At 41.5% G+C, this 13,108-nt stretch overlaps 1 protein-coding gene across 1 annotated transcript in view; it reads left to right on the top strand.

The window, feature by feature from the left end:
- Positions 1–5,648: 5,648 nt before the first annotated feature.
- The window catches only part of LOC124164926 (protein pygopus-like), a 240,845-nt gene continuing 233,385 nt past the window's right edge, over positions 5,649–13,108 (top strand). The window contains exons 1-2 of the mRNA XM_046542158.1: positions 5,649–6,729; positions 7,984–8,230. Coding sequence (XP_046398114.1) covers positions 5,661–6,729; positions 7,984–8,230 — 1,316 coding nt within the window. The 5' untranslated portion in view covers positions 5,649–5,660. The remainder of the gene's footprint in view (positions 6,730–7,983; positions 8,231–13,108) is intronic.

Raw genomic sequence — 13,108 nt, forward strand, 5'->3', positions numbered from 1 at the left:
TCCCGTCCTACTTAATATCACCATGGCTCTCCCATGGAAATGATCCTTAGATATTTCTGTCTTCCTCCAACCATGATTATATAATCAATTCGTACCTCGCATATCATTCTTCACATGCCCACTAAAATATCTACCGTTGAATCCTCTTTTACACTCTAATAAACGTTGCTAGGGGCCCGTCAACAGCCCGAAAGCCGTTTCCATGACTACGCAAACTTTCACAAGCCGGGGATGAGCCGATGCCGGCGCCATATTTTTTCTCTCGCATGAGCTTCCATTGTTAGGTCAGTTTACTCCGGTGTCGTCATGGGTAGAGGATATGGGATGAATGTTATCTTACTATTGCTGTCTTTGAATTTCCTTAATATACGACATGATACAGGGAAAGGAATACCTTACCCTCATGGATATGTATTATCACATGCCTTTGGGTTAGTCTTGGGTAAGCTCTACCCTACCTTGCTCAAACTAACCTCGGGTTGAATCTCTGGGAGAGTTGTTTATAATTTAATTTCGCCCTGTACTTTTCTTCTCTTCTTGTTCCTTGCTGGAAAATATCGAGTGCCGATTATGTTTTCACTATCGGCCGCTGTACTTTTTATTTCTTTTGATTCTTGTGATTTAATTATTTTATGCTAACGACTGATGATGCGTAGATCTTTCATGATAACTGCTACCACGATATTCTGTAAAATGTAAATGAAATCTATACTTGTATTACTCGTACTTCTATGGTTGATAAATGTAAGTGGCTTTTTTATTGATTTGAATTGCGCTCAATTCATTCTCGCCGGATTTCTTTCTCGCAAAAGGCAATATCATCTTAATCCAATCTGAAGCGTATATTTTTCGCCCGCTGCAATCTTCGTTCACTCAGCAACGACTGCCAAAGGATATTGAAGGGCTTTGGGAATAACACCGGAATCAATCGTGTGTAGTAGGGCAGTTTTCTATCACGTCACTGTGAAAGGATGTGCCCCTGTTTTGTTTACGGAGACCACGCCGAGGAATGAAGTAGATCTCATATAGGTAAAGTTTCCGAAATACATTCTTCTAGTTGTGCGTAAGCGATTGACGATGAGAAAAATTGAGGGGGTGGGATTCCAATGCATAATTTATTTTTTCCAAAACAGAGTTAGGTTCGGAAAGTGATTGAAGAAATAAAAAAAATTGGTGGCACTGGTGCATTGAATTGAGGAGGATAAAAGAAAAGGGGGAGGGAGAACTTACCGTTTTAACGACGCATTTTATATTGCATAATCCGTATTTACAGGAGGCATACTATCCTCTCGATCGGTCTTAATTATGCGTTGGTGTTTTGAATTCATATCAAGTTCAAACAAAAACGAAAATTTGGAAAAAATTCATTATTTTAAGATCTAAGCTAAAATAAAATCCAAAGTTCCAAGCGTGATGTTGTGGGATTTTTCCACTTGCAATTTTCCACGATTAGAAAATTTATTCCGACCCAGGTTTTGATGTTACTAAATGAGAGGGTGATGAGGCAGGGGGTACATGTGGTAGTGGTAGTATTGAGATTTAGGGTGCGTCGACGGCTAGGTCATTTCGCACCACTGCTAGGTCATTTGATTCCAATAGTTCAATGGAAATAGAATAAAAAGATAGCCACTGTGCATTTTGACTTCGTTAAATGGGTGAGTAATCTTAAATTTTATTAAAAAGACTTATTTAATTGAGGTAAAAGTGATTTTGTTTTTTCTAAACAGAGTCAATTACAGAAATTGATAGACGATATGTACAAAAACTCGGTGGTCAAGGGATAGGTACGTGTGAGTCTCTATTCTGTGCTGAAATGGAGTAGAGAATCAAATGAACTTCTAAATATCTAGTTCATCTCGCTTGTTTTATTTAACTAAGTTACCTACTTGTACTAATTGTACCTAACTTTGTTTCGGAAAAATATAAATTGTACCCTTAGGCTTCTCACCCCCTAAATTGGGATCTACGTTCCATATTTGTTGGAAATTGTGTATGAAATGTAAATTTTTATGTGTAATCTATTGGCGACAATCAATGGAAAATACTGCTGGTTGATAAAAACCATAACTGCGGGCTTCAGTTTCGGATAAGGGTAAAGGAGTTAAATTCGTGCTTGCCAGCGCAAAGGACGAGAGAAGATTGGAAGCACACGTATAATTTTAGTTAAAAGCGCAGCCATTTGCAGCCGAGAATTTTCTATTATCTGGCAAATTTTCTTTGCGTTGACTTATCCCATAGTTAGATATTTACATCGCAATTTGTTTTTGAAGACTCGAGGCATTCGAGAAATGGATGTGGAGAAGTATAGAGAAGGACGGAGTATATACATAGTATTTAGAAGTATGGAGAAGTACGGAGGAGAAGTATAGTGAAGAGGACGGAGAGGAAGAGGAACGAAGAAGTTGACATGGTGGGTGAGGAGAGGCAGCTTTTAGATGATATACGGAGGAGGCAGAAGGTATGGATGGAGCGAGTACTTTGCGGGGAGGGGATTTTGAAGTGTTAGAGGGTAGAATGTTTGGTAAACGAGGAACAGGAAGGAAGAGAATAAGGCTTTTTAAATAAAATGAAACGGGGTAGGCCTTATTTTGAATTGAAGAGGGAAGTGCTTGAATACAGGGGATTTTCTCAGAAAGCTTCTTCAGTACTTCGAGGAAACCTACCTTAATTGGTAGAATACTGTAATAATACCCAACATTCGCGGATTCGAGCCCTGCCTCACTACGAATTTCTGATCTAGATATTTTCGTGAACGTTCTTTGTTGCGGTTTGAGACGCCTGCTGTAGTAAAAATCCCAGAGAGGATGTTTTGTGGGTGTTGCTAATAAATGAAGAAAGGTATAATATAAATATCATTGCAAAAAAATGTCATGTAAAGTTAGATCTACCGTAAGAATCATGTAAAAATAGACCCGTCACCTTAATATTATTTTTGAATTATTAGCGATTTTATGTTGTAATCGCTGACAATTCAAATAACTCTATCCCGTTTGTGACGTAAAATTCATGTAAGGTCGGCTCATAAAGCCTGATAAATAAGTTTAGAATATCCGTTGCTGAATTGTACACATTCTTTGGACTAACATTTTGATTTTAACTTTTCTATGGATGTCTTTTATGAGGGCAACAATTTTTATCAAAAAAATGCGAAGAGAATTTGATCAGACGAGATGAAACGTCCATAGATTGACTAGGATTCCTAGAGGATAAGCCAGTACTCCAACGTCATGGAGGTGCCCACATTATTTCATCAGATCTTTATTCAAATCGAAAGGCGAAGTACTCGAGTGCTGGATTGATTTTCTTTGGAAGCATGGGGCTTTTTTGTGTGGAGGGAATCCTGACTGATTTGCAAGGATGACCGAAGCAATATTCAATCCAATCTATCACCCGGATCGAAGTGGTTTTCATCCTTCGAAAGGCATCCAATGTATGAGGAAAAACTAATGCGCGTAAATTATTGGCTCCTGGGCAACATTTTTGTTTTCTTCCTTTTCCACTTCAAAAATATGACGATAACATTGATCTCGTACAGCAATACTTTTATGTCTGATACAGCTACGCTATGGTATTTTCTGTGGCCTTTTTTTTGGAGTTCACTCCTCTTTCTGAGTTCCCTACTTATAATTCCCGCTTATTTCATTTTTATTCTTTCTCATTGTTGCTTTGGTCTTATCGCAGCGATTAAATTGGTTTGAATCCGGATAGGAAGTATGGAATTAACGTTTACCATGAAGTATCAGATATATGCTTCATGGTACCCTCCCCCAAATGCTATTGGCATAATTTTGTGACCGAAAAGTTTTCCCTTGTAGGAATTCATGTCTGAATGTGCTAAAAATATTCAGAAGCCGTAAACGTTGGCACGAGTCATGATTTTTATGTTTGTTGTTGTGATTTATACCCGTGGTAATTACAAATACTTCCTTACATATTCCACTACCGTTTTATACTGATAGTATGTCATTTTTCTCTGTTGTGTGTACTTTTACTATTTAATAATGACAGTATTATAGACGAAAAATCTGATCTATGAAAATTAATATTTTTGGAATATTACTTGATGTTTTACAATCTCCTATGATACCGTACTAAATCTAGTTATCAGAGTGTTAGAGTGGACGTATGTTAAGTGTTTTTTTCACTGTACAGATGTTACGGAAATTAAATAAATATACTGACAATCAACTTCAGTATGCAGTACCAATGGTTTTGTCGAGATAGCTTGCCTCTAGTTTCTGAATTCGCGGTATTGGTCCTTATATAAGATAAAATTTGAGATGACAACTTAATATCTTGACGAATTTGTGGTGCATTCTTTTATGCTCCCTTATTTGTAAGGGATCTGAGTAGAAAGGTTTAAGGGCAAAATTGATTGCATGTTAAGAAGTTGAATATCTAGGGGCCTTCGCTGATTCATTATATTATTTTGAAATTGTTCCCAGTTTGTTAATATGCACGCATATCGCTCTACCCTGATTATAGATGGGGAATATAATAGGGTTGTAATTGCGTGATTAAAGTTAATCTCCGACGATTTAAGGCGTACGTCGGGGCTGCGTTGAATCGCCTATGCTAGCATTTATTTGAATTCGTTAGTTGCGCGATGCAGGGATATCACGGCATCGTCCTTCAGCGGTCGGGAGAGCCTCTCTTATGAAGCGGGACGTGATCGGCAAGAGAATCTCTTGGAAGAGCCCACACGTATCGTGTTTGCCGTCGTGACCTGAGGTTTTAAAACGTTTTATCGTGAGGCCGTTGAAGGGGGTGTTGTATTTTTTACAAAGGAAAAGGACCGCGCATTGTGTTTTCAGCCAGACTGCGACAACAGCGTGTTTTCAGGTACTGCACACCTCAGGAATTCCGAGGGGAGCTGTAAACATGGGAGTTTTTCGCGGACGAAGTCCTCATGATTTTGTGTTTCGACTAATGGCTTCATTTATGTATGCGAAAGATATCGAGAAGTGTTTTGATATCGTTTATTGTGTCTCTGTGTCATATCATTTGTTAGGATAATGATAATTTTAAAAGTAAACAGAATAAGCGTTGGTCTTCCGTTCATTTTTGCGGTACTATTATTTAAAAATTGCTTCTAGCACAATTTGATAAAGTACCAAGTAGCTTTTTCTAAACGGTTGGGAGCGTTGAAATTACCTTTATTATATGTTTCATTTAGTTAGTACATATTATATTGGATACTTATCATTAGTCTTTTATTATCCCCGGAAAATGATTTTATGATCGTAGATCATGTACGCATGCTATGCTCGGTTACACTTTATACCTACTATTGACGCATTTGCTACCTGTATCAACCCGGGCCTCTTACTAGCTTTTATTATATTATCGGCTTGTTGTTTTAAGTTCCCAAAGCACAGCTTGATTTAAGAAGCGAGTGACGACATTGTTCAAGCTCTTCAGAATTACTCAAGGAATGCTTTTGATGCTGGGCCAAATATAATACCTTATCAACGCATCCACTCTGTACATGATTCAGGTTATGATTACTTATCAGCGTTTACCCTTTTTACATCGTTAATATGTGGCCCATGTCTCATGTGTGATGTATCAATATATTGTTCGAATCTAATCTATTTTGTCTCTTTCTGTCTCCCTGCACAGGTGTCTAAACTCAATCAGCGAAGCTGGCCGCCTCAACTATGAACCCCCACTACCACCCCTATACGGAACTTACCTCGCCACATTCGCCTCCACCGCCTCAGCCACCTCCCCCACAGGCATCCCAGCAGCCCCCGACTCAGCAGCAACAGGGTCAGCAGCCGCCTCCAGGGGGTAGCGGCCCACCTCCAGGACAGCAGCCCACGGGACCGGTACAGAACCAGGGCGGTCCGGTACAAGGAGGCGGCGGTCCTCAGGATAACAACAACTATCACCACGGAGGCCCGATGGGAGGGGGCGGAGGCATGATGAGCAACGGGCACATTGCCCAGGGGGGCGGCGGGGGCGGTGGCGGGCCCAACTCGGGGGCCTCCACCCCCGTGGGGCCCCAAGGTCCTGGCTCCGGTGGCAGCATGACCCAGCAGCCACAAGGGGGACCTTCACCCCAGCACCACCAGCAGATGATGATGGAGCAACAGATGCACCATTCTCAGCAGCAGCAACAACAGCACCACATGCACCAGCAGCAACAGCAGCAGCAGCAACAACAGCAGCACCATATGCATCAGATGCATCACATGCACCAGCAGCCCCACCCTCAGCAACAGCAGCACCAAGGGGGCGGTCCCCCGTACCACCACCCGCACCAGCAGCAGCAATCCCCCCACCCCCACCACCAACAGCAGCAGCAGCACCATCACCACCTCAACAATGCCAACAACAATAACAACAACAACAATAATAACAACGGCACGCCCAACAATAACAACAACAATAACAATATGGTGGGCGGAGGAGGCCTGATGGGAGGCAGCGGGGGCGGGATGATGACTGGGGGCGCTGGTTGCGGCGGGGGCGGTGGCATGATGGGCCTGAGCCCGCCCCCGCACCACGGCGGGCACCAGATGCACCACCATCACCACCACCACCACGTGCACCCGCACCACGGCCACCAGGGGCCGCCGCTCTCGCACCAGGGCGGCCCCGGGCAGCACCAGCACCAACACCAGCACCAGCATCATCAGGGGATGCACCCGTCGGCGCACCACATGGGTGGGGGCGGTGGGCAGCACCCGATGCAGCAACAGCACCCGATGGCCGGAATGCAAGGTGCGTCGGACGATCGACGCAGTTCCCGAATCGATTTGCTACAAACAAATGATCTTATGAAATTGGGTAAAACTCGTCTAAATCACTTCCCTGACAATTATTTCTATTTACTTTTAAGTTATTTATAAGTTTATTTAGTGCAAATACTTATGCTTTGTTGCTATAAACAAATAGTGATCTTAAATTGGGCGTTTAAACATTTTTTCAATCACTTCCCTGGCAATAATTGCTATTTACTTTTAAGTTGTTTATTAGTTTATTTAGTGCAAATACTTATGCTTTGTTGCTATAAAAATACTATGATATTAAAGTGGGCGTTAAAACCTTTTTAATCACTTCCCTGGTAATTTCTATTTACTTTTAAGTTATTTATTAGTTTATTTAAATGTTGTTACGATATATTCAGTGCAAGTATATTTCCCATATTGCTATGTATAAATTATTTTATGAATTTGGGTGTTTAAACCGTTTTCACCACTTCCCTTACTATGATTACTATTTAATTTTAAGTTATTTTAATTTTTTGAATTTTGCTATGATATGTATCATGTAAAAGTGTATTATTTGTTTGAACGAACAAATTGTGTTATGTAATAGTCGTTATCCTTATTAATCACTTCCTTCCCTATAATTACGTCTAACTTTCAATTTATTATATTTTTATACAAATGGTGTGTTTCATTTTGAGTTTAAATAAATAAGTTAATGATAAGAGCAACTTAGGTTATAAAATTGATTGATTCTCGTCTCATTAACTTCTAAGGCAATAATTTTTACAAACAGTTCAGTTGTTTTCACGGTATATTCACGAATAAGGTCCATGTAAAAGTTTGCATAATTTTTTAATGTTTTTGATTGAAAAGCAAATTTTTTTCATTTAACTTTCTAGTATGTGAACACACCTTTCGTGCAAATATATTTGAACAGTTACATGTGTTAGAATATGATAGTGTTCATTATCCCTTGTGGTGTATTTATGTGATACATGGATTGGTATTTTTTTATTTTATTTAGTTAATTGATAGCCGTTCGTACGGAATTGGTCTACCCACTTTAATATTTCATTACTTTATTTTATTCGGAATGAATTGTGCATTATTCATCTATCTAGCAGAAAGTGTTCATTATCCCTTGTGGTGCACTCATGCAATACATGGCGTGGTATTTATTTATTTTATTTATTTAACTGATAGCCGTTCGTCTGGGTGAAATCAATGTCTGACTCTGTCGTCTCCGGACAATCCCCTCCCACAGGCATGGTCGGCGGAGGCAGCGTCGGCGGCGGCCTCGGGGGCCCCGGCGGCGGCCCAGGCGGGCCCACGGTCAAGGTGTGCGCGGGGTGCGGCGGCAAGATCGTGGAGCGGTTCCTGCTGCACGCGCTCGACCGCTACTGGCACAACGCGTGCCTCAAGTGCACGTGCTGCGGAGCCACGCTGGCCGACATCGGCGGATCGTGCTTCACCAAGGCGGGCATGATCCTCTGCAAGCAGGACTACCTGAGGTGAGTCAAATGCCCCCTGCTCATCCCCTACACGTGAAGACAGATAGCGCCAAATTCAATTCCGGTTTTGTAGGAAAAATAGGATCAATAAATTATCCTTCGGGAGTATTTACGGTGATATCCCAATTCTCGTACGTCAAAGGTGGCGACCAGACCAGGACCGAGACATATTTTCACCTTAAGTCTTGGTAGCCATAGTTTCCAGTCAGATGGATCAGTCAATCTTTGCGGTAATTAGTATCATGGCATTGAATTGAGGATGTAGGTTAATTGGGTGTTGGAAACTGTGTCCACTGCACTCTAATTTTTGTACTGTATTGACACTAAAAAAACAGAAGCTATATTGTTGTTACGCAAATATTTCGTTAAGTGATAATGTAAATTTATTGCTAATTTCCATTTGCCGAACTTCAGTCTCCTATTTATGTGTAGGCACCAAGAGCACTGCGTAGATGAGGTCTCGGTTCACCCCGCAGAAGCTTTATTTACGTAATCATTTTGGCCGGTTTTAAGTCGGTTTTCAAAAATGTCAAGGGAACTATCTAGAAAATCTTTTGGGCGAGCAAAATATTTTTGAACGAAAGTAAAAATTAAAAAGAGGTAAACTCAAGACCCATTGAAATGCTCACGAACGAATATTTAGCCACATTTGTTCTGTTCTTGCCGCATTCCCCTTCATTCCAGCCATTTGCGTGGGAAAGAAAATTAATTTGACCCTGTTGTGTGAATATATCTTCCGGTTTGTATCGGTAGTTTCAGTACTCCGGCAGCAAAATATACAACCTTTATCGCTCAGCGCATGAAATCCATACTTACCTGTATGGAGCACCTTCCATCCTTGAAGTGAATTTTACATCGACTCTTTCAATTCCAGAGATTGTTTGAGGGGGGACATCTTATAACGCATGCGTATGCAAACACTCGACATAATACAAACAAGCAAAAGCGCATTACATTCGGCGTATAGCTCAAATGTACACGGAAGAGGGCGGGGTGTTGAGTGTGGGGGGGGGGGGGGCAGGAGGGGAACCCGGAAATTGGAAGCAGGGCGTCGTGGGGTGAATAACTCCTGACTCGGATCTGTATTCATCCTCCGGGCAACGCGCGAAGACGGCGAAGGCTAGAAAGGAAGTCTTGAAGAAGGAGCGGGTAGCGTAAAATGCTTCCTCCATTCCGAGGAAGAACATTGTGTGCCCCAGTAGTGACTTCCGAATGTCATCTTGAATAACTTAAACTATGCGTCTGCTTCGTAAAATATACTTCTTTAGGACTCTGGAGTGTGGTGCGTTTACGGTGAAGAAACGTGGACACTTAGGAAGGTGGACGAGAAAAGACTGGAGATGTGGGTGTGGCGACGAATGGAGAAGGTGAAGTGGACGGAGATGGGGAGGTTAGATGAAGTGCTGGACGTGGTGGGTGAGAAGAGGCAGCTTTTATATGAGATACGAAGGAGACAAAAGGTTTGGATGGAGCTTGTAGGTACTTATCGGGGAGGGGATGTTGAAAAAAGTGTTAGAGGGTAGAACGTTCGGTAAACGAGGGAGAGGAAGGAAAATAATAAGATTTTTAGATGGAATGGAAGGGAGTAGGCCTTATTGTGAATTGAAGAGGAAAGTGGTTGATGGGGATGCAGGATCCCAGAATTCTTGTCTAATACTCCACGGAAACCTACCTTAATCGGTAGTATCCTATAATAATAATGACCATAGGTTCGACGTCAGGGCGTTATCATCAGGTGTAGTACAAAAAATTTTTCGCTTATAAACGCCGGGAAGATGAATGGGATAACTGAGATGAAGAGAGATAAGAATGTCGAAAGGGAGAGGAGAAGGTATGAATAAAAAGCATCAAAACGCATTTGACAAAAAGAGCGATGAGAAAATCTTATACGTGCAAGAAAGTGTCCAGGATAAAAGGGCGTTATCCCCAGGATGATGAGGTGAGATGGGGGTGGCAGATAGGTGGAGTAAGTATGAGGCATGGCACAAAAGACTGACAAAGTGGGGGCAGCGGGAGATAGGGCAATAAAAGCACATGGATGAACATTGTACATTGCTATTCAACATTGAAGTAATCATAGGCTATTATCCTCATTTTGTTGAAAACGGTGTTGGAGGGTAGAATGTTAGAGTATCCCCGAAAACACCACAATATGGCCTTTACATCGGGAGTTCAAATAATCAGTAACAGACGAACACAAATACCAACCCAGGTGGGACTCGAACCCGTGACCTTCGATATGGTTGGCGAGAACTTATCCCCGCCGCCACCGAGGCCGAGATTTAAAGGGTTTAGGCCCTACAGTGAATTGAAGAAGGCAGTGCTGTAAGGAGATGCTCCAAGATTAATTATTTAGTGCCCCATGGAAACCTACCTTAATCGGTAGAATACTATAGTAAACAAAAATTCATAGGTAGCAATAAAGTCATAGGAAGTTCTGAATCTGTTAGTGAGTTTTTTTTGGTTGAACTTCTTTCTGATTGACAAAATAAATACAATAGGCTCTTATTTGATTATACTATTCCTGGCCACTTATGACTTCACTTATTCTTTTCATGCTTTCAAGCTATTCCGACTCAAAATAAGCTGTCTTCTCGAAATCTCTTCGATCCTATTTCCAATCCTGCTGACTGCTTTCGCCTCACTCATTTCAGATCCCTTAGTCGAAGACTATTAGGTTAACAAGCTTGCAGGTGGAAAATGCCAAATCTGGGAAGGTGGGAAGAGTAATGAAATCTGTTGGATTGGAAATTTATTGGAACTGATCGGGACAAAGAGGTAAAAGAGATTTTACGCTGATAGAGATGGCAGTCATAATGATGGTTATGATTACTTTTGAATGGGTTTTTCCGTAGAGTTACTTTTAAGGAGGATTGGGATAGTCAGATAGTGTCGGCTTCCCACTCGGTCGGTCCGGGTTCAAATCCCGGCGGTGGTAGAGATTTTGCCGAGACTGCCCGATCCCCACTTGAGTGCTTTGTGTTGGGCACTTCAAGTGCATCACTCCGTCCGTCGGATGGGACGTTAAGTCGTCCCCATTGCGCCTTCGTTAGGTGTAGGAAAATGCCGACACCGGGTTTCTCTCCACCCTTCCTTCCATACCCCTCCCTAGTGGCAAAGTTGACCTCAGCTGTCGGTCGCCTCCTCCAAATACCATACCATACTCTTGACAGAGTGTTAAATATTATTTGATTGATTTTAATAATATAAAATTGAATAAATTAAATTACACCGGTTGATGCGGTCTTACACTTCCCATTTTGCGAATCACCCCGGACTCCGCTACCCTATATTGAACTGGTAATAGTTATTATCTCATGAATAAAATTATTACGCGCATTACCGGTAAGAATAAGATACCCAGTTACTAAGAGTTTAAATGTTTATAATAGCTGGCATGGAGTTATTACGTGCATTGCCAATGCAGTACAATAATTGACAATCGATGCAATTATTAAACAAACAATTATAATTACGAAAAAACCTCTCAATCATTAAGAATGTATACTGTGCAGTATATGATTACAATACAATACAATAATTAACAATCGATACAAAATTAAACAAGCAATAATAATTACGAAAAAAACTCTCAATCATGAAGAATGTACATTATGCAGTGTATGATTACAATACAGTTCAATAACAAACAATCAATACGATAATTCAACAAACAATTATAATTACGAAAAAACCTCTTAATCATTGAGAATGCACTCTGTGCAGTGTATGATTCTACTGTCGCAGTCAAATGGCCGAACAATAAGAAATAATACCAATCGAATTACGATAAATATTTACACGTACAGAAACTTATACGGCCCCAGGCCTTCACATTCCGTTGTCTACGCAATTGAATCACCCATTCCATCCTACGCCTCCCTCTTTTCCCATTCCACTGCGCCCGTCGTTCGCGCTTTCCTCCCGTGCACTCTCCTTGGTCCCAAAACTCGACCGACCCCCACCCCTCTTCCATGCACCCCCACACCCCCCCGCCTCCGCCTCTATTGATTGCACTGGTTTGGAGGAGCTCGCGAGTTTTCGGGGGTTGCTGCAAGACTATTGCCCTGCTCTCGCCACCAACTCCCTACTTGAAGGTCGCACTCTCAGTGCTTCAACCAGAAGGTCAATTTTTGGTCTGGTAAAGGTAGAGTTCACCCCAGACTAAAACACTGGCCTGTTACTTAATCAAATTTGGGGTAATGGAGCGAATCACTTTCCATGCGTCATCTCATGCACTGGGAGAATTATTTGTTGCAAGTATATATTTGTTTAGTTTTCCAACCTTACCAAAGTTTTAAATATGCAAGGCTAGAGCTCACCTCAGACGAAATTACTGTCGTGTAAATTCAACACATTCTCGACAATGGGATCAGTTCCTTCTCTTGAATCACCTTCCCTTGGAATAATTTTTCTCCGAGAATAATTTCTCAGTGGTAAACCCGAGATCGGTTTGAATAGAATTGATAAGGGCTCACCCCCGATTAAATCATTGGTGCATTTCGTAAGTCATCCGGGGTAGTGGAGCGAAAATCTTTCCGCGAGCCACCTCACGCACCGGGAGAATCTTTTTCTGCAAGTAAATGTATTTGCATAGTATTTCAACCCTACCATCGATAGATACCAACCCAACCATAGATATGTTATGCTAGAGCTCACCTCAGACTAAATAAGTCCTGTAAATATTCATGGTTATGGAATCAGTTCCTTTTTATTCAGTTCCTTTCCTCCCCTTGGTAATTTTTCTTTCCGAGAATATAATTACTCAATGCTACAACCCCATGGACGATTTGGATAGGTCAGGGTAGAGCTCATCCGGGACTAAATGACGGGCGAATAAACTTTGGACGATAATGGCAATTGAAATTGTTCCGTTGT

This window comes from Ischnura elegans, chromosome 9, assembly GCF_921293095.1.
Source record: "Ischnura elegans chromosome 9, ioIscEleg1.1, whole genome shotgun sequence".
Taxonomy (NCBI): domain Eukaryota; kingdom Metazoa; phylum Arthropoda; class Insecta; order Odonata; family Coenagrionidae; genus Ischnura; species Ischnura elegans.